Source organism: Prunus avium, chromosome 7 (genome assembly GCF_965620075.1).
Source record: "Prunus avium chromosome 7, drPruAviu1.hap1.1, whole genome shotgun sequence".
Taxonomy (NCBI): domain Eukaryota; kingdom Viridiplantae; phylum Streptophyta; class Magnoliopsida; order Rosales; family Rosaceae; genus Prunus; species Prunus avium.
Genome location: NC_142290.1, coordinates 35,629,411 through 35,655,024, shown reverse-complemented (window position 1 = coordinate 35,655,024; position 25,614 = coordinate 35,629,411). Strand labels below are relative to the sequence as shown.

The window sequence follows — 25,614 nt, the reverse complement described above, 5'->3', positions numbered from 1 at the left end:
CAATGTTGAAAGATGTTTGAAGACGTTAAGTTAATGAATCATGATTGGATTAACATGAACATATGGTTTAAAATTAGTGGTTGAGAAATCATGATTAGAATTACAACAGTTTCACAAAAACATGAACTTAACATGAACATATGATTAATGAGAAAAAGGGGAGCCATTCGTTTTTACATGAGCAGTGTAGCCTACGCATAAAGAACTAAACCCACACAAATTCAGACATTTTCCTATTCAAAAACGGCAGCTAAAAGAGGAACACAACTCGTCTTGATAAGGGAGCTTTTTCCAAAGCGTGAGCTAATAGGAACTTCCCACGTGGCAGAATTCGGATGACTGTCTTAACGAGTAGCAAATTAAAACGCACCATATAACTCCCTTCCCTATCTCTAACGTTCCAGAGAAACCCAGCGGTCGGTGACTCAGTGACAGGACTCAAGGCTCGCTCAGACTCAGAGAAACATTCGTTGATATTTTCACCCAGAAAAATCTACATTTCTGGAACACCATTTCTCTCTCTCTCTCTCTCTTTCAAAGACTCAAACTGTTTGAAAAATTGAGAATAAAACAGTCCCAATGCAAGGCTCTGAGTTGTGAACAGTTTGAGAAGTAGAGGAAGAGAGAGAAGCCGGTCTCATGGACTGCGTTGCGGCAATGACGGTGTCGTTTTGCCCGACTTGGAGGTCGAAAAGAAGAGGGCTGCCAAGTAAAAAGGAAGCTCCTCTTTTTGGCTACGGCTTGTACAAGAAGCATTCTCTGCAAGTGAAAGCAAGTGCCGGAAGTGGAGGGGGTGTGGGTGTGGCTGTCAAACAAGGCTTTGCGGATGAAGAGGATTATGTAAAGGCTGGCGGGTCTGAGTTACTTTTCGTTCAAATGCAGCAGAACAAGGCCATGGAAGAGCAGTCCAAGCTCTCTGACAAGGTTAACTCTCTCTCCCTGCCTGTATGGTTTTTGTTAGTCTTTGTATTTTTGAGTATGCATGAACCCCAAAACCCACAACCCAATTTCGTGATGCTGTTATTTATTAATTTGCAGCTACCGCCAATATCTGTAGGAGATAATAAACTGGATTTGGTGGTGATTGGTTGTGGTCCAGCAGGTCTTGCTCTGGCTGCAGAGTCAGCCAAGTTAGGATTGAAAGTTGGGCTTATTGGCCCTGACCTCCCTTTTACAAATAACTATGGTGTTTGGGAGGATGAATTCAAAGGTATTTACTTTATTATCTGTCTTGTTAAGTGCATTATCAACTACCCAATTTAAAGCACTCCACCAAACTGTGATCACATTTTAAATTTGCTTCAATTTTACATTTTCAGATCTTGGATTTGAAGGGTGTATTGAGCATGTTTGGCAGGACACCATTGTATATCTTGATGATGATTCTGACCCCATTCTGATTGGTCGTGCTTATGGACGCGTTTGTCGAACCAAACTACATGAGGAGCTTTTAAGAATGTAATTAGAACTCTATTCTACATTTGTAAATAATTTATGCTTGTATTACCGCACCTCAGAGATAGAGGGAAGATCCATGTCACACTGGTAATCAGCTGCCACTAACCAGTTACCTTGAAAGCGGATGATTCTCTCGTCTTTGTCTAGTTCGTAAGCTGCTTTCTTAAGTGCTGACAAAACTGTAATTCTCCGTAGATTCATAATTCATATTAATTTTCTTAGGTGTGTGGAGTCAGGTGTTTCATACCTCAATTCAAGGGTGAAAAGTATTGTTGAAGCTAGCAATGGCCATAGTCTTGTAGCCTGTGACCGCGATATCATAGTTCCCTGCAGGTATGATGGAATAATTCTTCAATGTAGATTCTTGGTGATGGTGTTCATGAAGACTATGTTTCTTTTTTTTTTCTTTTTTTTCGATTCTACTTCTATCATACCTTGTTTCAAACTTCTAACATGGTATTATAGGCTTGCTACTGTTGCATCAGGAGCTGCCTCAGGGAAGCTTTTGCAATATGAGGTGGGTGGTCCAAAGGTGTCTGTTCAAACAGCTTATGGTGTGGAGGTTGAGGTAGGAACTATATTTGCAATCAGTAATACATTAATGTTGTTGCTCAGGAAAAGAACAAAAAAGTAATATATAATACTCATTGTGGTTCTTTTGCATGCCAGAGTTTGTTGTTCCTAGGTTTTGTTGCAATTCATAATATATCTTATATTGAATGCACATCATCGTCCCCCACCCATAAAAAAAGAAAAAAATAATTGCCCTGTGCTCTAGGTTGACTAATTCCTTTTGGGCTGATAATTTGTGATGACTGACTATTGTGTCCATTATGTCTTACAATTTCAGGTGGAAAACAATCCATACGATCCCAACCTAATGGTTTTCATGGACTACAGAGACTACACAAAGCAAAAAGTTTCATCTTTAGAAGCAGAATATCCAACATTTCTTTATGCCATGCCAATGTCTCCAACAAGATTGTTCTTTGAGGTTTGCTTGATGTACATCAGTTTGTCTGTTACATTACTTGATTCCTGTACAAAAAATTAAGAGAAATTGATTTGCAGGAAACTTGCTTGGCTTCTAAAGAGGCCATGCCTTTTGATTTATTGAAGAAAAAGCTCTTGTCAAGGTTAAAGACAATGGGAATCCGTATTATAAAAACTTACGAAGAGGTAAGTTTTATGACAGACTGCAATGCTTACCACTTTTTATATGTATTCGCGAAAATATGTCCAAACAAGGCTTCATGGCCATGCCATGTAGGGGAACAATCACTTGTTTAATTTGAAAGTTTCATCACAGTTATCAGGAGATGTTTCTAGCTCACTTTCATAATTCAAGGCAAAATCTTGCTACAATTTATGTAGGAATGGTCTTGGATTCCAGTTGGTGGGTCCTTACCAAATACTGAGCAAAAGAACCTAGCATTTGGTGCTGCTGCTTGTATGGTACATCCAGCCACAGGTAATGTTTAAACCAAAAAAATTAATAAGAGCAGTTTCCCCAATTGTTCAGTCTACTGATACCTATAATTTTACCGTCATCAAGCAGGGTATTCAGTTGTGAGGTCTTTGTCAGAGGCTCCAAAATATGCTTCTGTGATTGCAACTATTTTGAAGCCGGGTCATTATAAGGCCATTCCCGGCCATCAAATAAGTAATGAGAACATCTCGATGCAAGGTAAGTGTTGGTTTGGTTTGTTTAGAATAGCTACCTGCATCATACATTCCATAAGAATTAAAAACATAGATAATCTTTGTTTCAGACATTTCCATACTTTGAAAGATAACTATACTGTCATGAAATATTTTTTTCAAAAAGTGTAAAGGCTTGGTATCCTTTGGACCTCATTCTCGAAGTTTCAAGTTTAGCTTTTGAAAGATAATTAGCTTGAAGAGGAAGCTCGTCACTCTCTTTCTACATGTTGTCGCTTCTCTTACTGATTTTCTCCATAGTGTAGTTTACATAGTTTGTAAACTTGCAGTCAGAGTCGGTGTTGTTTAGCTTATTTTCTATATTTTATATGCATAAGAGGTAGATAAAATATTCCTCTAAGTCACATAAACAAAATAACTAAAATACTTGCAAGAATTATGCATTGCGAGGTTTATATACGGTGTTGGCTGATTCCCCACTTAATTTTTTATTTGCAAGGTGCGGGGTGGACTGGACCTATTTGTTTCTCTCTGCGAACATCTTTCTGTCTCTCCATGTTAACTTTATATAATTACAAATCATTTGAATAATTTCATGCTTGCTGTAATGTTCCTGCTTAGCTAGCATACTACTCTTTAGTAAATTTTGTTCCAAAAACATTCATGTTGTTACTGGAATATGTCTTTAGAGTATCTTCTAATATTTAAGATCATTTATAAAATGCATTACATTTGATTCAATATAACTTTTCCTTGCAGCATGGAACACCCTCTGGCCGCAAGAAAGGAAGCGCCAAAGAGCATTCTTTCTTTTTGGACTAGCACTTATTCTGCAACTGGACATTGAGGGCATCAGGACATTCTTTCATACTTTCTTCCGCTTGCCCACCTGGTGTGATCAGTTTTCTATATCTTGTGCATAAGTTGAACTAAATCTACAAATATATAGCTGTTTTAGTTCATGAACTAAGCTTGAACAGATGCAACAAAAAAGATTGATGGTTGTGCTTCCATTTGCAGGATGTGGCAGGGTTTCCTTGGCTCCACTTTGTCCTCAGCTGATCTCATGCTTTTTGCCGTGTACATGTTTGTTATAGCACCAAATAATTTGAGAAAGGGCCTCATCAGACATCTACTTTCTGATCCTACTGGAGCCACTATGATAAGAACCTATCTCACCCTATAGCCTGTCTGTGTACCCTTCAATTCCTTCCCGTAGCAGCCCTACATAAGAACACAGTTTAGAATTAATACACTAAGATCCCACCCTACTTCTGGAAGTCACTGGCTTTTTGTGTAAATAATACAAATACTCTTCCTCTGCTACCATTTAGAAGATCAAAGATGTGATTAACAATTGTAGTAAATAAATGCGGTTCGATGTAGCATCATTCAATTATATGCTTGCCCAAAAATTCAAGGACTTCACTCCTGTAATTATCAGTTTGCTTCTTGACTGTTTAGTTAGTTAATTTACTGGCCAGGATTTAGGCATAATTAACTTGAAACGTCATCAAATTGCTAAATCATGGTTCACAGCCATAGCTTGCTTGACTGATGGTCTAGGCTCTAGCGCTTGTCCAACATCTTCCAATGACTAAAAGTTCAAGAAACCAACGAGCAATTTCAATGCTAAAAGTGCTCTTTAGACTTTGGGTTGCCTTCGTCCAATTAATATGGTCAGCTTGTATTAAAGTTAAGAGCATCAAATCTTGTAATTAACAACTGAAAGAATCAGCACTCAGGCCTTGAGAGTTAAAAAAGCATGACGTTGATCTTTCTACCCGTGTTTTTGGTTCCTTCTAAAGTTAATTTTGTTTATTTTAACACAAGCATATACACTTTATGATGCTCCCTTGTGCGAAAAGCATTCATTTCCAATATCATATAATAATTTATTGTATTTACAACTGGTAATACTAGCACCAGATTCTCTGTGTGTTCTAGATCAGGATTCGTAATTCGATAGATAAATTCAAAATTGAGTTTAAATATATAGAGTTGTCTCTAAATAGGGTTGCAAATCTTTGTTTAAATTAATCAAGCCCTGTAATTTGGAATATCTTTGGTAAATTGATTATGTAAGTTGGTAACAATTACAGTCTACAGAACATGTAATTGGTAGGCGTAGAACCTAAGGTAACTTTCGAGTAGTTGGTCAAAGAATCCTTGGCATTTTTTGTCAAGTGATGGAGCTTTCCAATGGACATGTGAATGGAACATTTTGAATACGATGGATTGATGCCCCTAAATTAATCGTCTTATATAAATTAACCCTAGAAACCCTTATGTTTTGCACATAACCATATTTCAATATGCAGCTTTCTTGCAGTAAGTTTGTATTTGAGCAGAAAGGAAGAAGCACACACATAGAAAGGTTTCTAAAGAAGGTGACAGGAGAAAGAGAGCACACATGGTTCTTTTCTTGCATGAACTGCGTCATGTTGGAAGCTATATGTGCTCTCTCTCTCTATCTGTCACCCTATCTCTCTCTCTCTCTCTCTCAACTGCATATACATACAAGATAAATAGAACTATCTCAATTTTAACTATATTGCATCTTCTTCTTCTTCTTTGTACTGTTGCATGTTCTACTATTGTGGCAATATTATTGTTATTCCATAAAATGCATTCAAATAAACATCCAAATATTAACTGGACTTCGGATTGTACCAATAATCAGGCTATTTTTGTCATCCAAAAAAAGGGTAAATATAAGTTATAATTATAGTTATCAAGTAATTTAATGGTCAACAGAGTCTACCCAATGAAAAAGGACATTGACTTGCATATCAATAGTCTCAAGTTCAAACTTTCGTTGCATCTTGACAATATGTGCGTGAGAAAACTTCCGCCCCTAATATCTCTGGTCTCAATATAGTTTCTTGGCTGTGAAAATTAATTTGAACACGTAAAATTAAGTTTACAACTAGTCTCGTACTTCTATTTACTATTAGACCCCACATAATAATCAATCACTCATTGTTCCCGTGGTCGTTGCGCACGTGTTGGTCAAATCCGAAAGGATTTCAGCCATACCCCTTTAATTATTCACCATAAACGATCAAAATTATCATTACTTTAGAATAATTGATCATCACCCGGCCAAAAAGCAACTTGCTACACTATAAGCTCCTTAATAACATATATCTCAGCTCTCATCACAGACAGTTGCCGTGTTCATTCAAACAAACATGGACAACAAAGATAATCAGAAGCTTCACATCGCCATGTTCCCATGGCTAGCCTATGGCCACATAATGCCATTTCTCGAAGTCTCCAAGTTCTTAGCTCAAAAGGGTCACCGAGTCTCCTTCATCTCCACCCCCAAAAACATCCAGCGCCTCCTCAAGTCATCCCTATCTCCTCTCATAACTTTCGTCGAGCTTCCTCTGCCCGCCATTGAAGGCTTGCCACAATCCACAGAGTCCACCTCCGAGCTACCAATTCACAAAGTCCCTTACCTCAAAAAAGCCTACGACTTGCTCCAGCCTCCACTCACGCATTTCCTCCAACACTCGGACGTCAACTGGGTCATCCACGACTTCATTTGCCATTGGCTACCCCGAGTCGCGACTCAGCTCGGAATCAACTCGGTTTACTTCAGCATCTACAATGCCACTTCATTGGCTTTCCTTGGCCCTCCTTCTGAGCTACGCGGAGATCAACGCCAGCGGCCGGAAGACTACACGGTTGTGCCGAAATGGGTTGACTTTCCTTCAAATGTTGCTTTTAAGCTCCATGAGATGGTCAGCCACTGGGACTGCATGGACGATGAGGTCCCCGATTTTCATAGGTTCGCGGATGCGATTCAATATTGTAACTTGGTGACCATGAGGAGCTCTCCCGAGTTCGAACCCGACTCAGTGAGTTTACTCAGGAAACTGTACGGCAAACCCGTTATTCCTCTCGGGTTGTTGCCACCCAGCTCAGTGACACGTCAGCACGGTGGCGCTGATGATCAGGTGGATGAGAAGTGGGAAATGTTGAGAGAGTGGCTCGACAATAAGAAAGAGAGATCAGTGATTTACATCGCACTCGGTACTGAGGTGACTCCGAGTCAAGAGTTGATGCACGAGTTAGCTCATGGGATAGAGAAATCCGAATTGCCTTTTATTTGGGTGATCAACAATCGCCCATTAGTGGAAGGCATGTTGGGTGTGGATGTTATTCCTCCCGGGTTTGAAACCCAAGTGGGTGACCGCGGTTTCGTGTGGAGGGGTTGGGCCCCTCAGCTTAAGATATTGGATCACTCGTCCATTGGTGGTTTCTTATCTCACTGTGGTTGGAGTTCGGTTATCGAGGCACTTGGGTTTGGTCGGGTGCTTATTTTGTTTTCCGGGGCAAATTCGGATCAAGGGTTGATTGCGAGATTGTTGAACGGGAAACGGGTCGGGTTGGAGATACCAAGGGACGAGCGAGATGGGTCATTTACGAGTGACTCAGTGGCCGAATTGACTCGCCGAGTGATGGTGGACAAAGAAGGTGAGTTACTCAGGTCAAATGCATGGGCCATGAAGGAGATTTTTGGCAACAAAGAGCTGAACAACAAGTGTTTGGACGAGTTCGCTCGGTTCCTTGAAACATGGCCAGCTTCAGCCTAATCACTCTGCAGAATCAATTGTGCTTAAAACTGCTTGCCTTTTATTTATTTATTTCGTTTTTCTTCTTTGTCCACAATAATAAAGGCATTGCAATTTGCAGTTGGATGTGGTTCTTGTATTTTACATAATTTTTTTGATTTTTTCTTGAGTAAAAAGTTGTGCTAAGCATGATTGCAAACAGCCAGATTAGTGCAGATATTTCTTTACAAAATATGCCGTGCAATAATTTGGTAACAGATTTAAGATTTTTGTCGAATCCAGTAGTCTTTTCTCACATTTCTCACCATAGTGGCAGAAGGCCCTATGACAAAAACACTCTATGACGCATTTTAAACTCTGTCCTGGACCAGTAAAATAACTTTGCAATAATTGGTAACCGATGAGGTTTTTGTCAAATAAAGTCTTGTACCTATTAATTTGGCCATATATTTTTAGATTTAGAATAATTTTAAAAAATTCTTTCATCCTAGTTTTCACCTTAAATATGTAATTAAAAATAGAATTAAATGGTCTCGATTTGTTGAGTTCTTTCACTTCCACTCATGTGGAGAGAGGTTTGAAATGAAACCCAAGACACTCAATGAATATTTGTGCAAACCCTCCTTCTCAATCACTTGTACGAAACATCTCGTGCAACTGCAAATTCAACTGCCAATATTAAAGGTCCGTTGACATCATCAATGACGTCAGCTATTTCTCGTGCATTTCGCCGTGTACATGTTTGTTATAGCACCAAATAATTTGAGAAAGGGCCCCATCAGACATCTACTTTCCGATACCACCCCACTTTTGGAAGTCACTTGCTTTTTGTGTAAATAATACAGATACTCTTCCCTCTGCTACCATTTAGAAGATCAAAGATGTGATTAACAATTGTAGTAAATAAATGCGGTTCAATGTAGCATCATTCAATAATATGCTTGCAAAAAATTCAAGGACTTCACTCCTGTAATTATCAGTTTGTTTCTTGACTGTTTAGTAAGTTAATTAACCGGCCGGGGTTTAGGCATAATTAACTTGAAATGTCATCAAATTGCTAAATCATGGTTCACAGCCATAGCTTGCTTCACTGATGGTCTAGGCTCTATCTCTTGTCCAACATCTTCCAATGACTAAAAGTTCAAGAAACTAACGAGCAAATTCAATGCTAAAAGTGCTCTTCAGAACTTGGGTTGCCTTTGTCCAAATTAATATGGTCAGGTTGTGTTGTATTAAAATTAAGAGCATCAAATCTGGTAATTAACAATTGAAAGAATAAGCACTCAGGCCTTGAGGGTTAAAAAAGCATGGCGTCGATCTTTCTACCCATGTTTTTGTAGTAATTTGTGGGAATCGAGCAATTTCAATGGTTCCTTGTAAAGTTAATTTTGTTTAATATAACACAAGCATATACACTTTATGATGCTCCCTTGTGCGAAAAGTATTCCTTTCATTAATTGATCATCACCCCGCCAAAAAGCAACTTGCTACGCTATAAGCTCCTTAATTACATATATCTCAGCTCTCATCACAGACGGTTGCCGTGTTCATTCAAACAAACATGGACAACAAAGATAATCAGAAGCTTCACATCGCCATGTTCCCATGGCTAGCCTATGGCCACATAATGCCATTTCTCGAAGTCTCCAAGTTCTTAGCTCAAAAGGGTCACCGAGTCTCCTTCATCTCCACCCCCAAAAACATCCAGCGCCTCCTCAAGTCATCCCTATCTCCTCTCATAACTTTCGTCGAGCTTCCTCTGCCCGCCATTGAAGGCTTGCCACAATCCACAGAGTCCACCTCCGAGCTACCAATTCACAAAGTCCCGTACCTCAAAAAAGCCTACGACTTGCTCCAGCCACCAGTCAAGCATTTCCTCCAACACTCGGACGTCAACTGGGTCATCCACGACGTCATTTGCCATTGGCTACCTCGAGTCGCGACTCAGCTCGGAATCAACTCGGTTTACTTCAACATCTCTAATGCCACTTCGTTGGCTTTCTTTGGCCCTCCCTCTGAGCTACGCGGAGGTCAACGCCAGCGGCCGGAGGAATTCACGGTTGTGCCGAAATGGGTTGACTTTCCTTCTAGCGTTGCTTTTAAGCTCCACGAGATGGTCAGCCACTGGGACTGCATGGATGACGAGGTGTCCGATTTTCAGAGGCTCGCGGATGCCATTCAATATTGTAACTTGGTGACCCTGAGGAGCTCTACCGAGTTCGAATCCGACTCAGTGAGTTTACTCAGGAAACTGTACGGCAAACCCGTTGTTCCACTCGGGTTGTTGCTACCCAGCTCAGTTCCACGTCAGCACAGTGGCGCTGATGATCAGGTGGATGAGAAGTGGGAAGTGTTGAGCAAGTGGCTCGACAATAAGAAAGAGAAATCAGTGATTTACATCGCACTCGGTACTGAGGTAACTCTGAGTCAAGAGTTGATGCACGAGTTAGCTCATGGGATAGAGAAATCCGGGTTGCCTTTTATTTGGGTGGTGAACAATCGCCCATTAGTGGAAGGCATGTTGGGTGCGGATATTATTCCTCCCGGATTTGAAACCCGGGTGGATAACCGCGGTTTGGTGTGGAGGGGTTGGGCTCCTCAGCTTAAGATATTGGGTCACTCGTCCATTGGTGGTTTCTTAACTCATTGTGGTTGGAGTTCAGTTATTGAGGCACTCGGGTTTGGTCGGGTGCTTATTTTGTTTTCCGGAGCAAATTCGGATCAAGGGTTGATTGCGAGATTGTTGCACGGGAAACAGGTCGGATTGGAGATACCGAGGGACGAGCAAGATGGGTCATTTACGAGTGACTCAGTGGCCAAATTGACTCGCCGAGTGATGGTGGACAAAGAAGGTGAGTTACTCAGGTCAAATGCATGGGCCATGAAGGAGATTTTTGGCAACAAAGAGCTGAACAACAAGTGCTTGGACGAGTTCACTCGGTTCCTTGAAACATGGCCAGCTGCAACCTAATTACTCTGCAGTCTGCACAATCAATGCCTTGGGGCCTCTTGTCATAAATTGTGCTTAAACTGCTTTGCCTTTTATTTATTTATTTCGTTTTTCTTCTTTGTCTCCACAATAATAGAAGCGTTGCAGTTGGATGTGGTTGTATAATTTATACTGGTTTTTTTAATTTATGGTTTATATTAATTTCCCAGACAGCTGAATCTTTGTGAAAATACTTGTATGTCGTTTCTTCATCTTGATTTTTTCTTGAGTAAAAAGTTGTGCTTAGTATGATTGCAAACAGCCAAATTAGTGCAGATATTTCTTTACAAAATATGACGTGCAATAATTTGTCCTAGACCAATAAAATGACTTGCAATAGTGGTAACCCATGAGATTTTTATCAAATAAAGTCTTGTACCTATTAATTTCACCAGATATTTTTAGAATTAAAATAATTTTAAAAAAATTCTTTGATCCTAGTTTTCACCTTAAATATGTACTTAAAAATAGAATTAAATGGACTCGGTTGTTTGAGCTCTTTCACTTCCACCCATGCTGGAAGAGGTTTGAAATGAAACCCAAGACACCCAAAGAATATTTGTGTAAACCATACTCCCCAATCACTTGTACTTAAAAAATGAGAGAATAGAATTAACTGCAGACCTGGCTATCGCTTGTATAAAAAAGAAAAATAATAAAAGTAAATTGAACTTTTCTTGGAAGTTAGGTGTAAAGAGCAAATTATATGGTGCGTTTAGTGGATCCACCTATTTCATTGCTGCATGGGTGCAGCCCAATCTTGTCTAAGGCCCAATTTCAATATTCCTCATATTTAAAGGGAAAGCCCAATAGAAGTCAAACCATACGATACGACTGCTTTTTTAGTCAACGCTCCAAACTTCGGGGCTTCTCTTTTTAATGGCGAAATTGGCAATGAAGAAGCTGAGGCTGCTGGCAGTGCTCTGGTCTGGTGACGATGACGTCAGTGGCGGTGGCGGTTAAGGGCGGCGGGAGCTCAGGAAGCCGGCGCGCTGTGAAGTGGGCTGTGGAGAATCCCATGCCCAAAGCTGATCGCTTCGTCTTAGTTCACGTCATCCCCAAAATCACTTCAATTCCAACTCCATGTATATATATATATTCCTTCTCTGCCTGCTTTGTTTGGTTGGTGCATAAAATAGTAGGGAAGTAAAAATTATGATTTTGGATTTTTCTTCTCTTTTCTTTTTAGTTTTCTCGAGAATCGAACAGAAGCTGCTTTCTCTGCACGTGATTTCGAGAAGCTAAACAGAAATGGACAGAACCCATTAATGAGCAAGATACCAAACTAAAAAATTTATGAAATTTCTTAGCCATTGGAATGTACATTTAATCTTCATGGACAAACAGAGCATAAGCGCCTCTCTTGTGAGTTACTTACTAATGTTTTGGGTGTTGGTGTTGTGGTTTCGGCAGCAGGAGATCACATCCCTGTCACAGAGCTGGATGCGAAGTTGGTGGCAACGTATGTGAAGGACATGAAAGAAAAGTTTGAGGAAGTTTTTGATCCATTTAAGAACAAATGCAAAACTAAAAAGGTGAGTTTTTTTTTTCGGTCTTCTGTATGAATTTAGCTATCTTCTGTTCAAATTTACAGTCTCAAAAGCATAGAATGTGTGTTCATAGCTCATTATAAGTTATAACTTTTGTAGGTGGAAACGTTGGTGTTAGAAGATGATGATCCTGCAACTGGGCTTCTAAGGTTCATATCTGAGTCGGGGATCAATTGTTTGGTGTTGGGTTCTTGCTCTTCAAATTACATAACCAGGTATGGGGCCAAAACTACTCATTTAATCTCCCATTATAACTTGTTACAACGTTTCTGTTGGGTAATCTTTTTAGATGAAATTACTTTTTTCGGCAATGTTACTGTGAATTTGTAGCTACTACTTTATAAATGGATCCAATTGTCATTTATTTTCTTGCTGTTTTTTATTTTCTATATCTCATGTCTTGGATTAGATTGTGGCATTTTTCTAATTGATTTAAAAAGGCTAAGTTTCCCATGATAACTTGTTTAGGAAACTGAAGGGACCAGGGGTATCACAAATTGTTCTTAGATGTGCTCCTCACACTTGTGATGTTTATGTCATTTCCAGACACAGAATCATCAAAAATTCAGATGGTTCCTCATCTGCTTTTGGTATGTTACAAGTGCGTTTTTTAGTTGATGCATATGTGATGTCCTTAATTGTTTATTTTCTCACATCAGAGACAAGCTCTGCTTGCTGGATGTCTACTCAAGGAGACCATAAGAGAGGTACAAGTGATATCAGTGAACATATATCCGGTGTTCGTTCTTTCCATGTGGAATCCACAGCTCATGAAGCTTATGGAGCATCTCCAATGTCAGACCTTAGTTACCTAAGTTCTGAAGCATTTACACGTATGGGCTTTTCTGAAAATGCTAGTGTAGATCAGGAAACGAATCATCATAACTTGGGAGATAAGCTGGCAATTAGTTCTTTTCATCATCAAAGTTCCTCAGTTTCTTCAAATACTGGGCAGGTAAATTGCACTGAACATTTTTCTCAACTGCTGAATTCTGCTTTTAGAATTTTGCAGATATACCTATCATCCTTAGATTATGCTTGGGTGAGTTTTGAATTTTGTTATGAACTTTTGTTGTTTGAGTCATATATGCAGATGGAGGTAGAACAGTTGCGTCTGGAATTGCAGAATACTATTTCCATGTACAAACGAGCATGTGAAGAGCTGGTCCATGCCCAGAGCAAGGTGAGATGTTGATTATGAAGTGTTCTGCCAACATGTAAAAGTCAAGAAAATGGAAACAAATATTTCATTACTAACAGGCTTTGTTCTCACTAAGTCTGAAAAGGCAAGTTTAATTTTTGACGTCTAAGTTAGCATTTTTCTTTTGCTTGCGTTACTGATTGATCTCCCATATCATCATTGTTGTTTATATTATCAGGTGCAATTACTTTCTTCTGTGTGCCTTGATGAAGCAAGAAGAGTGGATGCTGCCCTTGAAAGTGAGGAAACTTTGAGAAAAATTGCTGCTGAAGAGAAAGAAAAGCATTTGAAAGCCATGAAGGAGATTGAGGAGGCCAAAGTTTTGCTTGCTAAAGAGGCTTATGAGAGGCAAATTGCCGAGCTGAATGCCATGAAAGAGTCCTCAGAGAAAAAGAAATTAGTAGATGCACTTTTCTCAAGTGACCGAAGGTACAGGAGATACAGTAGGAATGAAATAGAGGTAGCAACAAGTTTCTTCTCTGAGGCTAATGTGATTGGCGAAGGAGGATATGGAAAAGTTTACAAATGCAGTCTTGATCACACCCCGGTAGCTGTTAAGGTTCTTCGACCTGATGCAGTCAATAAGAGAGAGGAGTTTCTGAAAGAGGTATTTATGTTTTACACATAGTTGAGAACTGGTCAGTTAATTTGTTATGGCTGTTTCATGAACCTATTTAATTGTATAAGTCTAGCGTTAGCGTCTTCCTGTAAATCATGAACAAAATATTGCTGCCAAATATCCTGAGATCAGACTTGTTCTCTGCCAATTTTTCTTCAGGTCGAAATTCTTAGTCAGCTACACCATCCGAACATAGTTTTGCTGCTTGGAGCCTGTCCGGAGATCGGTTGCCTGGTCTATGAATACTTGGAAAATGGTAGCTTGGAAGATTATATCTCCCAACCGAATGGAAGACCCTCACTCCCTTGGACTGTTCGGTTCCGCATAGTTTTTGAAATAGCTTGCGGGCTTGCATTCTTACACAGCTCCAAGGTGGAGCCTATTGTGCATCGAGATCTAAAACCGGGTAATATCTTACTAGACATAAACTACATGAGCAAAATCGGGGATGTTGGGCTGGCTAAACTCATTTCAAATGTCGTCCCTGACAGCATCACTGAGTACAGAGAATCAATTCTTGCCGGGACACTCTTTTACATGGATCCAGAGTATCAGAGAACTGGCACAGTTCGTCCCAAATCAGATTTGTATGCTTTTGGGGTTATAATCCTCCAAGTATTGACAGCTCGCCATCCAAACCGGCTTATATTTATTGCAGAAAATGCAATGGCAAATGGCTCATTTGCAGACATTTTGGATGACTCTGTCACAGATTGGCCTCTTGCTGAAGCAAAGGAGTTGGCTCGAGTTGCACTAAGATGTTCACAACTTAGATGCAGAGACAGACCAGATCTTGAAACTGAAGTTCTTCCAGTGCTCAAAAGACTGGTTGGTCTTGCAGATTCAAATTTGAAGATTGACAGAAATCATGTCGATGCACCAAGCCACTACTTTTGTCCAATCCTTCAGGTAAAGCACTCGTTGGGCTTGCAGAGTTTACTTTCTATTTGAATTTTTCCATGCATCTCATATCTTGCTTCTCTCCACCATGCAGGAAATAATGGAAGATCCACACATTGCTGCAGATGGTTTTACGTATGAGTTTAGAGCAATCAAAGCATGGCTTGAGAAGCACAATGTGTCCCCAGTGACAAGGCTTAAACTTGAGCATTCTGCGTTAACTCCAAATCATACCTTACGTTCAGCCATACTGGAATGGAGGACACATGTAACATACCCAAGTACCTAAGTGGAAAGACATGTGCACCACTTCTTGCAAGCTTTTTAAACCAGAAACTACAAAATCTGGATTGAATTTGTGTTCTCTTTCTTGAAAATGTGCAGATGAAACCGAGCATTCGAAATCCTTGTACAAAACCATCAAAGCAACTATAAAAACAATCAAATACTCCAATTTCATATATGTTATTTTAACTGAGACATCAAAATCAGCAACCAAAAATAACTGAAATGTGAACCCAAAAAAATAACCATGTGAATGAATTGGAAAAAAAAAAAGTTAGAAGTTTCAAAAATTGGTTTTTAAAGAAGAAGAATGAAATATTCCAATTTGATTAGGATATTACGAATTTGCCACCCATCAAATTTTCCTCTCTATTTATGTTTTTTTAATTAATAAAAGTTATGTTAGGAAATAAATATAGTGGAAGGCTGGAAGCATGCAAGGTAACTTTTCTTTTTAAAATTTAAATGTTATATTTTCCATCTATAAAAAAAAACATGGCTAGCCTATTTGACACAAAATTTGAGTCTCTACAATCATGCTTCTCATTTTTTAGTTATTTAGCTAAAAACACACAAAAGCTATTTTAGAAATTCTCTATAAAATTTGAACTCCAATCATATTCCTCAGTTTAAGGAGTCATACAATTACTCGTTATAGTGGAGGCAATTACACCAGTAGCAACAATCTCTGTTTTAAATGTATAATCATCTGTACAAACTCTATAATTGCTATTCGTTCCTAAACCTAATGGAACCATGAAAGCATTAATGTCCCAAGTTATGCTATGGATGTTGCAGCACTCAAGCTTCAGCTATCAACTTGTGTAAATTCCAGAGCATTTGCATCCGGGTCTCGTGTAAAAATAGCTGGCCTCCCAGACTTGCTAAGCGTGTAGGGAATACCTGCAGTAGCAAATCGCAATGTAAGCTGCCCGGATTCCTCTTGAAAATCAACATCTGTTTGAGATATGATCATAAATGAAATAACAACATCAGACGAGAAAATTAACACTTGCCAGCTTTGTCAAGGATTGCTTTGAGCTTAGCCACATCTCGGATTGCAATACAAGTATGACGATCACGGCCTCCATGTTCAGGTCTTCCAGTTAAAGGATCAGGATTGGGAAGCTCCATAAGATGAATCATCTCAGAACCAACCCATAACCAAGCACCTCTATAGGGGAGCTTGTCATGAGGCCTAGCCTCATTTATCTCAAGACCTATTTTCATCAAAGCATTGTTTTTTAATCCCAAGTTTTATAGAGTCATGAACTTTTACAATGTATAATATATAAAAGGAGCAATACCAAGAAGATTCTGATAAAAGCTGAGAGACCTTTCCAGGTTTTCGCACAGCAATCCAACATGGTGGACACTAACAACTCCAAAATCTGCATCAGTATCAGCATATAAACCAAGTAAGATTTCATGCCAGAGAGAAACAGAGAATGTATATGTACTATCAAAGAGAATCTAGTCTGACATGGCCAACAGGCAACAAATCAAGCTTTTGGTTCCTTTTTTGCTCTTAATATTCCATAACATGGGGCATCTCTTCAACATCTCTCACAAACAAAAGTTCTTGAACCACAAACAACCATTAAAAATTATGTCTATTTCCAAAAAAATTTCTTTCTCTGAGCTGAAATTTCCAATGACCCGACTTAGCAAGCAAGTCATGGTAATCAAATGAAGTGATAAAAGAATAAGAGAGTCACCATTTTTGTCCTGAACACTGACTGATTGTTTCTCAAGCACATCTCCTTCAACAGTCATCTTAGATTTTGTCACAAAACACCGCCCATGACGTCTAGAATTTCTCAGACCAGTCTGGTCAATTTTGGATGATGGGTTCGTAATTAAAGTGCTGACCCTCATGCGATCTTCCTGCAATCAACAAATGGACCGACCCAAAATAAGAAAAGCAAAACAAAATTATACTGTTAAGAAAATTAAATCCAAATACCGGTGCTTGGAGGCTGCAAGACACAGCGGGAAATGATAAAATTCCCTTGAGTTGCAGAGTAGCAGTGGGGGGTGTGATGAGAAGGGAAGCCATGGAAGAGCAGCTGCTCATCTGGGTTTTTTGTCTGTTTGTTCTTTGTTGTGTTCTTTGTGAACCTTGAATCGCAAATTCACGATGGTTGTTGGCCTCTGACCAGTCCGTACACTTCCTGGCTCGCAATTTTTTGCAGATATAATATAATAATGATAAAGAAATTTAAAATCCTCAGAAAAAACATGAGCCATTGCTTCGTGTTTTGGGCGATTATGCAATATTCAAAAAGATTTGGTGGAGATGTGTCAAATTATTTCTCACACATTTACCCGCCAAAATAAATTATTTTTCACATAGATAACAGACGAGGTTGCTTGTGAGAGTTGAAGATTTTGTTGCATTTGTAGTTTAGTCGCTTAGGCGTGTGGTGTGGTGTTCTATGCCTGATCTTTCTAGGCTCGCGGTATTGGTTACCGTACGTAATCTCTCTGGCCATGTGTGGCTACGATGGGAGTTTCAATGTTGATGTCGGTAAACTCCTCCTTATACGGATAACTTTTTATAGTTATTGCGCTTTCGTATTTGTATCAACTCTAAATGGATCTTTATATATGTTCTTATATTGGCATTTACGGCTAATGGTTTTTGTGCTTAATTTATAAATGCAATCTATCGTTTATTTTTAAATAATAAAAAAACTCTAATGAAATTGTGTTTTTCACACATTTCCCCGCTAAAACTATGTAATGATTTCTTAATGTTATATACTATTTGTTTATTAAGTATGAGTTATATGAGGTATGAAAGGATAATTTTGAGACCTAGAACTTTCACCAGTTGTCTAGTTTTGTAAAAATTGGTATAGATATAAGCAATTACAAAATATGTATGTTATACGTACACGTGTAATTATTTACTTTTTTTTTTACCAAACAACAGATTTATTTTAAGCACAATGAAAAGTTCAACTACAAAAAAGCTAACCATTGAAAAAAAACAAACTTAAAAAAAAATGCTGAAGTGGCAAGTTTAAGAACTTGGTAGTATGTGTATAATATAATATGAAAATATGGGTCTAACCCCTACGACAATGTAAGCAACAAAAACCATAATTTCTTTTGTTGGTCAAGACAAAAAAAACAATAATTTTCTTTTTTTTGACATTAATGAAGAAAACTTTCATGTCACACTCCTTCGTCATTTACAATTTAACTCTAATATATATAATCATTTATAAATCATGAGTGTCGCATAAACACAAAACACGCACACACACTAACACATACAATAATGCTCCCCTTCTCCAACATAATGTTCATGCTTCTATTGATTAATTTTGAATAACATTGCTTTGACTATTGTCTATTGAAAATATTAATAATAATAATAAATAATAACAACAAGAGTTGGCTTTTTTCAACCACTTGATCAAATTTGAAGACTAATATGTGTATAAATGAGTTGACATGCAAGTCAAGTTAATAAAACAATATGAGGCTCAAAAAATGACCACCAAAGAGGTCATCCTTGCCAACAAAAAAAAAAAGACAAATTGAAAATTATTAAGATATCTAATTGTAATCAACAAAATCAATGAACACGGTACTTCAAGAATGTATTTAAATTTCAATAATTTAATTGTGTGGTCAAATGATATTGGATTCAAGTGATTTTTTTTTTTATAGAGATGATCTTTGAATGAATATATACAAAATAGACGGTTCGAGTTAGTGAAATACAAGATGGAGTGGGTCTTACAAATAAGCTTATTTGAGGGATTCCTCAATGGAAGCTCTTTGTATATATAGTGGATAGTTGGGTTATTATTATGGATGAATTCACACTAAACAAATATGAGCAATTAAATTATTTGGATATTTGTTTTAAATTTGGATTTTGATTGCGATGTTTATGTCGATATGTAGAATGTCAAACAGTTTCTATTGCAAGTGTGATTCACAGCGCTGGTCCTCAAACTTGTACATATATAATTAGTAACTATCAATCAATAAATTTCAAAATGAAAACGTTGACCACTAATTTGCGGGTCAATGGGTAGCTATGGACCATTTTAAAACAAATGAAGTCAATATTACTATAAATGCTACGAAAGATAAACATGTGCTACACGAGCAAATAAATTTACATGGTTAGAAACTTAGAACACAGTAACTGTTATTTTTGTGTGCGGGTATTTTAGTAATTGTAAATTTACCAAAATCTAATGGGATCATCTTAGGAAAAAGGATCTAGTCCAATGAAAATGGCATTAACTTGCAGATTTCTTAGATTCGAACCCCTATGACATCAGTTTTGTGTGATAGAGAAACCATCTCCCCTCTAGTTTAGACTATCACTTGTACTAATGGGATCATCTTAAATAAAAAGAAAAGTGAGATGAGTGGTAGAGTTTCATTAAAAAGTATCGAAAATCCATTTTAGTATTTATTTGAGATCTTATTTTAGATTGTTCACACTGCACAATAATAAAACACATTATTAAAAAGAGTAATGCCACTCTTATTATATTTGTATGCCACATTCTCATACCACCTTATGTGGCAGATGAAGTGGACAATCACATCAATTAAAAAATATCAATAAATCATAAAAGAAAAGAAAATGTTATATTAATTTTAATTGATGTGAATGTTCACCTCATCTGCCACATAAGGTGGTATGAAAATGTAGTATACAAATGTGATAAGAGTAGCATTAAATGATAACTCTTATTGCACATGAAAACAAAAACAAAAAAGGTCAAAAAAGCAGCATATATTTATCTACAATTACGATAGTTGCACTTTCTGCCCGCTGATTTTTAATCGGGACGCCGTTTTTAGAGAACAGCTATGCTCGGGAGAGTTAGGTGTGTAAGTCCCACTGTTTTGGTGGATGTTAATATCAATAAAATCATTATTATTTTTAGTTAGAATTAATTTGGATCATCTATATTTTTTATTTCCTTGTAAATTTTGTAGTATCTTTCTTAATTTAGAAGATTTTGGATTTTGGATTTTCTATGCTAATAACTTAGGGGTGATCATGGGCGGAGCTAGAATTGTAAAGTTGAGGGGGCCGAAGTAGAAAATACAAGTATATAAAACACCTAAGTATTCAATAATTACATGTTTAGAGCTAAATATTTCTAATTGAGTCATGTCTAATTTGTTTTAGAGGAAATTTTAACCTCAATTATAAGTTGTTTATTACAAATTTTATATGTTATATATAATATAATAGAGGAGAGATAAAAATCTGGGGGCCCAAAGCCACTCCAAGCCTAGTAGTGGCTCTGCCACTCCAAGCCTAGGAGTGGCTCTGCCACTGGGGGTGATCCTTGGAGCTTATAAATAGCATCACTCTCTATCATTTCTATCATCCCGCATCTCTCATCCCTTCTACAATCATCATATTCATTTTTCTACTTCTCTCGAATTCTATTATATTTTTTACTTGCCAAATAAATGCGTTTCTTTTGTGCAAACAAGTGTTAGTCATACAACATTTCAGTTAGGTTATATCATGGACAGGACAAGTCAATACATCACTAATGTAACGGTTTGTGGGCTCGGCCAAACTGCAGTTGGCTTGAATAACCTTGAAGAGATTGAGATATTCGGCGCCTCCTAATTGTCTACATACTTATTGGAATAGAAAATAATTATTTGATTTTTTTAATTGTAATTTCCCACCCAAGAAACACTCCTACAACTGTTTTCACTTTGAGAGGGGAGGAAGTCACTGTTCGTCCTCCCCTCTCCCCTATTCTTTTCCTCCATTCTCTTCTTCCCCCACTTTTAGAGACAGAAGGTTTCCCCTATTTTGTCTTCATTTAGTTATGATTTTCATTCAACCATCACATGCGGCTATGTCTCAGCGTCGGATCTCCACATGCGTTTCGGCATCAGATCTCTACCAGCATCCATTTTGCGATTTTTTTTATGTTTGGAATGAGTTACAGAGACTTGTTGGGTGCTCTGTGTGGTTCCTTTTGTGAGAGTTTTTCACCTCTCCTTTGTGAAAGCTTTTAATCACTCCTTTGTGAGAGCTTTATTGTATTGTTATGGTTTGGTTGTTTCAAGTTTTATCTTTTTTTTTATTATTATGAGGTTGCAATCTTAGTTGGAATGCTTATGCTGGAGTTTCTTCGATCCTGCATGATTGTTAGTGGAGCCGCACCAGATTGTCGATGTTAGATTGCTCCGTTATTGTAATGGTCATTTGTGGCTAGCTTTTATTAAAAAAATATGACGGTTACATGTTTAAAAAAAAAACCATCTATGAAATTCTATAAATACATCAATAATTTATATGAAAAATACTCCAACGGTTTGGTTTAAATTTTTTATGGCGCGAATTCAAACGATTTAGTTTCAAATAGTTTTTGGTGCAAAATATTTACATTTACTTGATACCTCATAACCTGTAAATGATTACATGTATTGAGAGTTTACTTTGAAGGTTTCTAAGATCTAACGGTTTTACCGGTGAAGAAGTGAAACATGGTGCTTTCTTAGAAACGGCAATTTAAGCGTATCTAAAACAGAAAATAATGAATCTTAGGGGGGGCCTTTTTGATATATATTTACTAACAAAAGTTGTTTAGGAATTGAATACAAGCAAAGTCACTATTTCACTTATTCTCCACTTTTTTGTTTTTTTTTGCTCTTTCCTTCTTCATTCCCTCAGTCCCTAAAAACGAAGCTTCTCCCCTCCTCCCTCCCCCCTCCCTTATTATTCCCAACGTTTCTACCAAAAACCATCAACAAGATCTCACCGCGTAAATGTTCTCAACTCTCCAAACCAATCCAAAAAAAGTCAAGTCTCCGTCAAAAGCCCCCCGCGTTCACACCTGCGCACACGCTTCCTAAACCCCCCTCCTCCCCCCCCACAAATATATAAATATGACCAGAGCCCAACCAACTTCTCCATCATCATCATCATCATCTCCAGTTCATATCCAAACTCGGAATTCAAGTTCACACAGACATTTCTTCAAACACTTTCACACCAATCCAAAGCCTTTCATGGAAATCACATCGTTCCCATTTCTTAGTCAAGAAGATTACTCCCATTTCTACACTCTGTTCCCCGACATGGACGATTTCGAAATAAATGGAGAGGGTGGCTTGAAGAAGCGGAGAAGAAAGGAGGACGACAGCAACAACAACAACAATGGCGCAATGAGCGACATACTCACCACGCTGATTTTGCTGGATGAGGAAGAGAAGCAGGAGCAAGAAGAGTTCTTTGTTCAAACCCAGCAGGAAAAATCGATCCTTGAAGCCAATCACAGGCAGAAGACTCAAGCTATGAATGAGTACTTGTCTGATCTTCAACAGAACCATGCTCAATCTGACGAATTGGACCAGTCTCGCGCGAAACGGACTCACCAATCGGCATTTGCGGCGGCTGCGGCGGCTGCCGAGACTGCGAATTCGGGTGCGGGTTCGGAGTCGGGGTCGGCTGTTCCGGCTGCGGGTCCTCACCGGAGGCTATGGGTCAAGGACAGGAACAAAGATTGGTGGGATAAGTACAACAATCCAAACGTTTCGGACGACGAGTTCCGGGAGGCGTTTCGGATGAGCAAGGCCACATTTGACATGATCTGCGAGGAGCTTGATTCAGCCGTGACGAAGAAGAACACAATGCTGCGCGACGCGATTCCTGTTCGGCAGCGGGTGGCGGTCTGCATATGGCGGTTGGCTACTGGCGAGCCGCTCCGGCTGGTTTCGAAACGTTTCGGGTTGGGCATCTCCACCTGTCACAAGCTGGTTCTTGAGGTTTGCTCTGCTATTAAGACTGTTCTAATGCCCAAGTTTCTTCAGTGGCCTGACGAGAACAGAATGAAAGCTATCAAGGATGAGTTTGAAGCCAGCTCTGGGATACCAAATGTTGGTGGGTCGATGTACACAACCCATGTTCCAATTATAGCTCCAAAGGTGAATGTTGCAGCTTATTTTAACAAGAGGCACACAGAGCGCAACCAGAAGACCTCTTACTCCATTACAGTGCAAGGGGTTGTTGATCCAAGAGGTGTTTTTACCGATGTTTGTATTGGCTGGCCTGGTTCTATGCCTGATGACCAGGTATTGGAGAAGTCAGCTTTGTTCCAGAGAGCCAACAGGGGCCTTCTGAAGGATGTTTGGATTGTGGGAAATTCTGGGTTTCCTCTAACAGATTGGGTTTTGGTTCCTTACACCCACCAGAACCTTACTTGGACCCAACATGCGTTCAATGAGAAAATTGGAGATGTTCAGAGGGTTGCTAAAGATGCTTTTGCAAAGTTGAAAGGGAGGTGGTCTTGCTTGCAGAAGAGGACTGAGGTCAAACTCCAGGACTTGCCAGTGGTGCTTGGGGCTTGCTGTGTTTTGCACAACATTTGTGCCATGAGGAATGAAGAGCTTGATGCTAAGCTAAGTTTTGATATCTTTGATGATGAGATTGTCCCTGAGAATAGTTTGAGGTCTGCTACTTCAGTGCAGGCTAGGGATCACATTGCTCATAATTTGTTGCACCATGGCCTTGCAGGCAGTGCTTTTCTATAGTGATTTTTTTTGAGTTTCAGTTTTTGTACTGTATTTTTAGTCATTCATTTGGCGCTGCCTTTGTTGTAGTCATATGTAGAGTAAATGGTATAGAAATACAGCTTGGCTTTGATAGCTTTGTGTATAAAAAGAGTATTTAGCCTTCTATGTAATAGCATGAATATAGTTCATTCTTGATTTCTCCTGTCTGAAACTCTCTCTCTCTCTCTCTCTCTGACTTTGAAGTTTGATTGAGTATATAATTGGCTGAGATGTTCAATCATGATATCATTATTGTCAACCATGGAGTTTAAACTTCTTTCTTGGCCATATCAGGCTATTGAATTATGCACAAGACCCCATATACCAGGTTTGACAGAATTGTTGTGATGGCCACGTCATAATAAGTCCCATTATTTCAACATCACAATCCCTTTTGCAGTCGGACAGAATATTATCAACTTTGTCGAACTGATTGCAACGCGGTTTCCTTTTGTTTGGCGCATAACAATTATCATTTGCTCTCTGCCCCCACCTTACTCTGAACTTTGAATATATTGCTTCCGAGCTTAGTTAACCGGTTTCATGTGGCGATTTGACTTTAACCAACCCTCTCTTGTCATTGAATGTATTGCTTCAGAGCTTAAGTTAACTGGTTTCATGTGGTCATTTGACTTTAACCAACCCTCTCTTGGCATTGATATGGGAGAGAGTTGAGAGTTATTTCAAACTCAATGAGTTTGAGTTGTTGTTTAGTGGTGATGTGACGACAAGCCTGTTATTATGAGCTGTTTGAGTAGTTTTCATGTTTTCTATATGCATATTGTGATGAGAGAGAAAAATAGATGTGCGTTTTTTTTTTAAGAGCAAAAGGGAATTCATTAATCAATCATCAGGAATAATAGGTTCGGCATGGAGAAGAGTGGCCTCATTAAAATCTCTCTAAAGAAAACCCAATGAGATAAAACTTCAGTGGAGGAAAAAGAGTACCACACACGCCAAATTACAACTGAAACTTAAACAAGAGATGGGTTACATAAACCCGTTTCATATAAATTGTTCTCATTGAAGTAGTGCAGGTGTTTCATGTAAATTTTTCTCATTGAAGTGTTGTAGGTTCGAACGGATAATATCTCATAAATTGAATTTTCTGTTATGCATAGAGTTGGTTTTGCTAATATGCATTTTGAAGTTGATTTACAATATCTAAGAGCCTATAAGTAAACTCAAGATATAAAGTTATAAGCATACAGAATAAGCAAATCTCATTCCATCTAACATGAAATTCAAAATCCTAATTATGCACCACTTCTTACAAGCTTTTAAAACTAGAAACTTCAAGTCTATATTAAGTTTGTCTTCTTTTTGCATATGAAATTGAGCATTTCAAAGTCCTTGTGGCCACAATAGAGGCACCTAGAATGCTGGATTTCCCCTTTGGACTACAAATTAATTTTATTTTATCACATCATATTTAGTTCACCCCAATATCTTACCTAAATTAGAACATTTAAACCAAGAAACATCCATACGTAAAAGCAGCTTCTCATCTAATACAAACAAGCATTAAAATTTTATTTACTCTAAGCATACACAGTTATGTTGTTATCGCAGCAGATCATGCAAATAGTTTGCTAATGGGTTAATCATAATATGAGCACATTGAATTGACCGCATAACATTTTACATTATGTGACAGCTGATGTGTACATGCTACCTCAATTAATTTAAGAGTAATACTCTTACTACATTTGTATATCACATTCTCATACTACCTTATGTGGCAGATGAAGTGAATAACCACATCAATTAAAAAGTGTCAAAAAATTAAAAAAGAA

General features: G+C 38.4%; 4 protein-coding genes and 2 pseudogenes across 5 annotated transcripts; 5 read left to right on the top strand and 1 right to left on the bottom strand.

The window, feature by feature from the left end:
* The first annotated feature begins 370 nt into the window (after window positions 1-370).
* Window positions 371-4,519, top strand: LUT2 (Lycopene beta/epsilon cyclase protein). 2 transcript variants are annotated; one of them, XM_021949344.2, is made up of 11 exons: window positions 382-924; window positions 1,039-1,210; window positions 1,320-1,458; window positions 1,681-1,791; window positions 1,924-2,026; window positions 2,309-2,452; window positions 2,530-2,637; window positions 2,833-2,929; window positions 3,017-3,145; window positions 3,880-4,012; window positions 4,141-4,519. In XM_021949344.2, the coding sequence occupies exons 1-11, from the start codon at window positions 640-642 to the stop codon at window positions 4,304-4,306; spliced, it is 1,587 nt and encodes a 528-aa protein (XP_021805036.2). In that variant the 5' UTR covers window positions 382-639; the 3' UTR covers window positions 4,307-4,519. The 2 variants fall into 2 exon arrangements, with proteins under 2 accessions (XP_021805037.2, XP_021805036.2); XM_021949345.2 differs by lacking the exons at window positions 3,880-4,012; window positions 4,141-4,519 and adding an exon at window positions 3,620-3,866 and having other exon boundaries at window positions 371-924.
* Window positions 4,520-5,992: 1,473 nt separating this feature from the next.
* Window positions 5,993-7,829, top strand: LOC110749287 (UDP-glycosyltransferase 91C1 pseudogene; annotated as a pseudogene).
* A 1,263-nt stretch (window positions 7,830-9,092) lies between these two features.
* Window positions 9,093-10,861, top strand: LOC110749281 (UDP-glycosyltransferase 91C1 pseudogene; annotated as a pseudogene).
* Window positions 10,862-11,545: 684 nt separating this feature from the next.
* LOC110749251 (U-box domain-containing protein kinase family protein) lies at window positions 11,546-15,450 on the top strand. The gene is made up of 9 exons (XM_021949321.2): window positions 11,546-11,777; window positions 12,106-12,227; window positions 12,342-12,457; window positions 12,711-12,832; window positions 12,902-13,197; window positions 13,336-13,425; window positions 13,622-14,050; window positions 14,222-14,971; window positions 15,057-15,450. The coding sequence occupies exons 1-9, from the start codon at window positions 11,630-11,632 to the stop codon at window positions 15,249-15,251; spliced, it is 2,268 nt and encodes a 755-aa protein (XP_021805013.1). The 5' UTR covers window positions 11,546-11,629; the 3' UTR covers window positions 15,252-15,450.
* Window positions 15,451-15,827: 377 nt separating this feature from the next.
* Window positions 15,828-17,449, bottom strand: LOC110749124 (Lactoylglutathione lyase / glyoxalase I family protein). The gene is made up of 5 exons (XM_021949142.2): window positions 17,214-17,449; window positions 16,966-17,134; window positions 16,555-16,638; window positions 16,264-16,467; window positions 15,828-16,150 (listed from the first exon to the last, which is right to left on the bottom strand). Exons 1-5 carry the CDS (start codon window positions 17,322-17,324, stop codon window positions 16,056-16,058), a joined length of 663 nt encoding a protein of 220 aa, XP_021804834.1. The 5' UTR covers window positions 17,325-17,449; the 3' UTR covers window positions 15,828-16,055.
* A 4,719-nt stretch (window positions 17,450-22,168) lies between these two features.
* On the top strand, window positions 22,169-23,990 carry LOC110749186 (protein ALP1-like). The gene has a single exon (XM_021949227.2). The coding sequence runs from the start codon at window positions 22,277-22,279 to the stop codon at window positions 23,795-23,797; it is 1,521 nt and encodes a 506-aa protein (XP_021804919.2). The 5' UTR covers window positions 22,169-22,276; the 3' UTR covers window positions 23,798-23,990.
* The last annotated feature ends 1,624 nt before the right edge of the window (window positions 23,991-25,614 follow it).

Excerpts from the sequence above, each read along its gene's own strand:
- LUT2 (XM_021949344.2), top strand. The coding sequence starts at position 640 with ATGGACTGCGTTGCGGCAATGACGGTGTCGTTTTGCCCGACTTGGAGG. Across the intron at positions 2,930-3,016 it reads TATGGTACATCCAGCCACAG|GGTATTCAGTTGTGAGGTCT; the intron begins GTAATGTTTAAA and ends GTCATCAAGCAG. Across the intron at positions 4,013-4,140 it reads TTCTTCCGCTTGCCCACCTG|GATGTGGCAGGGTTTCCTTG; the intron begins GTGTGATCAGTT and ends TTCCATTTGCAG.
- LOC110749251 (XM_021949321.2), top strand. The coding sequence starts at position 11,630 with ATGACGTCAGTGGCGGTGGCGGTTAAGGGCGGCGGGAGCTCAGGAAGC. Across the intron at positions 12,833-12,901 it reads TGGTTCCTCATCTGCTTTTG|AGACAAGCTCTGCTTGCTGG; the intron begins GTATGTTACAAG and ends TTCTCACATCAG. Across the intron at positions 13,198-13,335 it reads TTTCTTCAAATACTGGGCAG|ATGGAGGTAGAACAGTTGCG; the intron begins GTAAATTGCACT and ends TCATATATGCAG.
- LOC110749124 (XM_021949142.2), bottom strand. The coding sequence starts at position 17,324 with ATGAGCAGCTGCTCTTCCATGGCTTCCCTTCTCATCACACCCCCCACT. Across the intron at positions 16,468-16,554 it reads CTTTTATCAGAATCTTCTTG|GTCTTGAGATAAATGAGGCT; the intron begins GTATTGCTCCTT and ends TGATGAAAATAG. Across the intron at positions 16,151-16,263 it reads AGCAATCCTTGACAAAGCTG|GTATTCCCTACACGCTTAGC; the intron begins GCAAGTGTTAAT and ends TTGCTACTGCAG.
- LOC110749186 (XM_021949227.2), top strand. The coding sequence starts at position 22,277 with ATGGAAATCACATCGTTCCCATTTCTTAGTCAAGAAGATTACTCCCAT.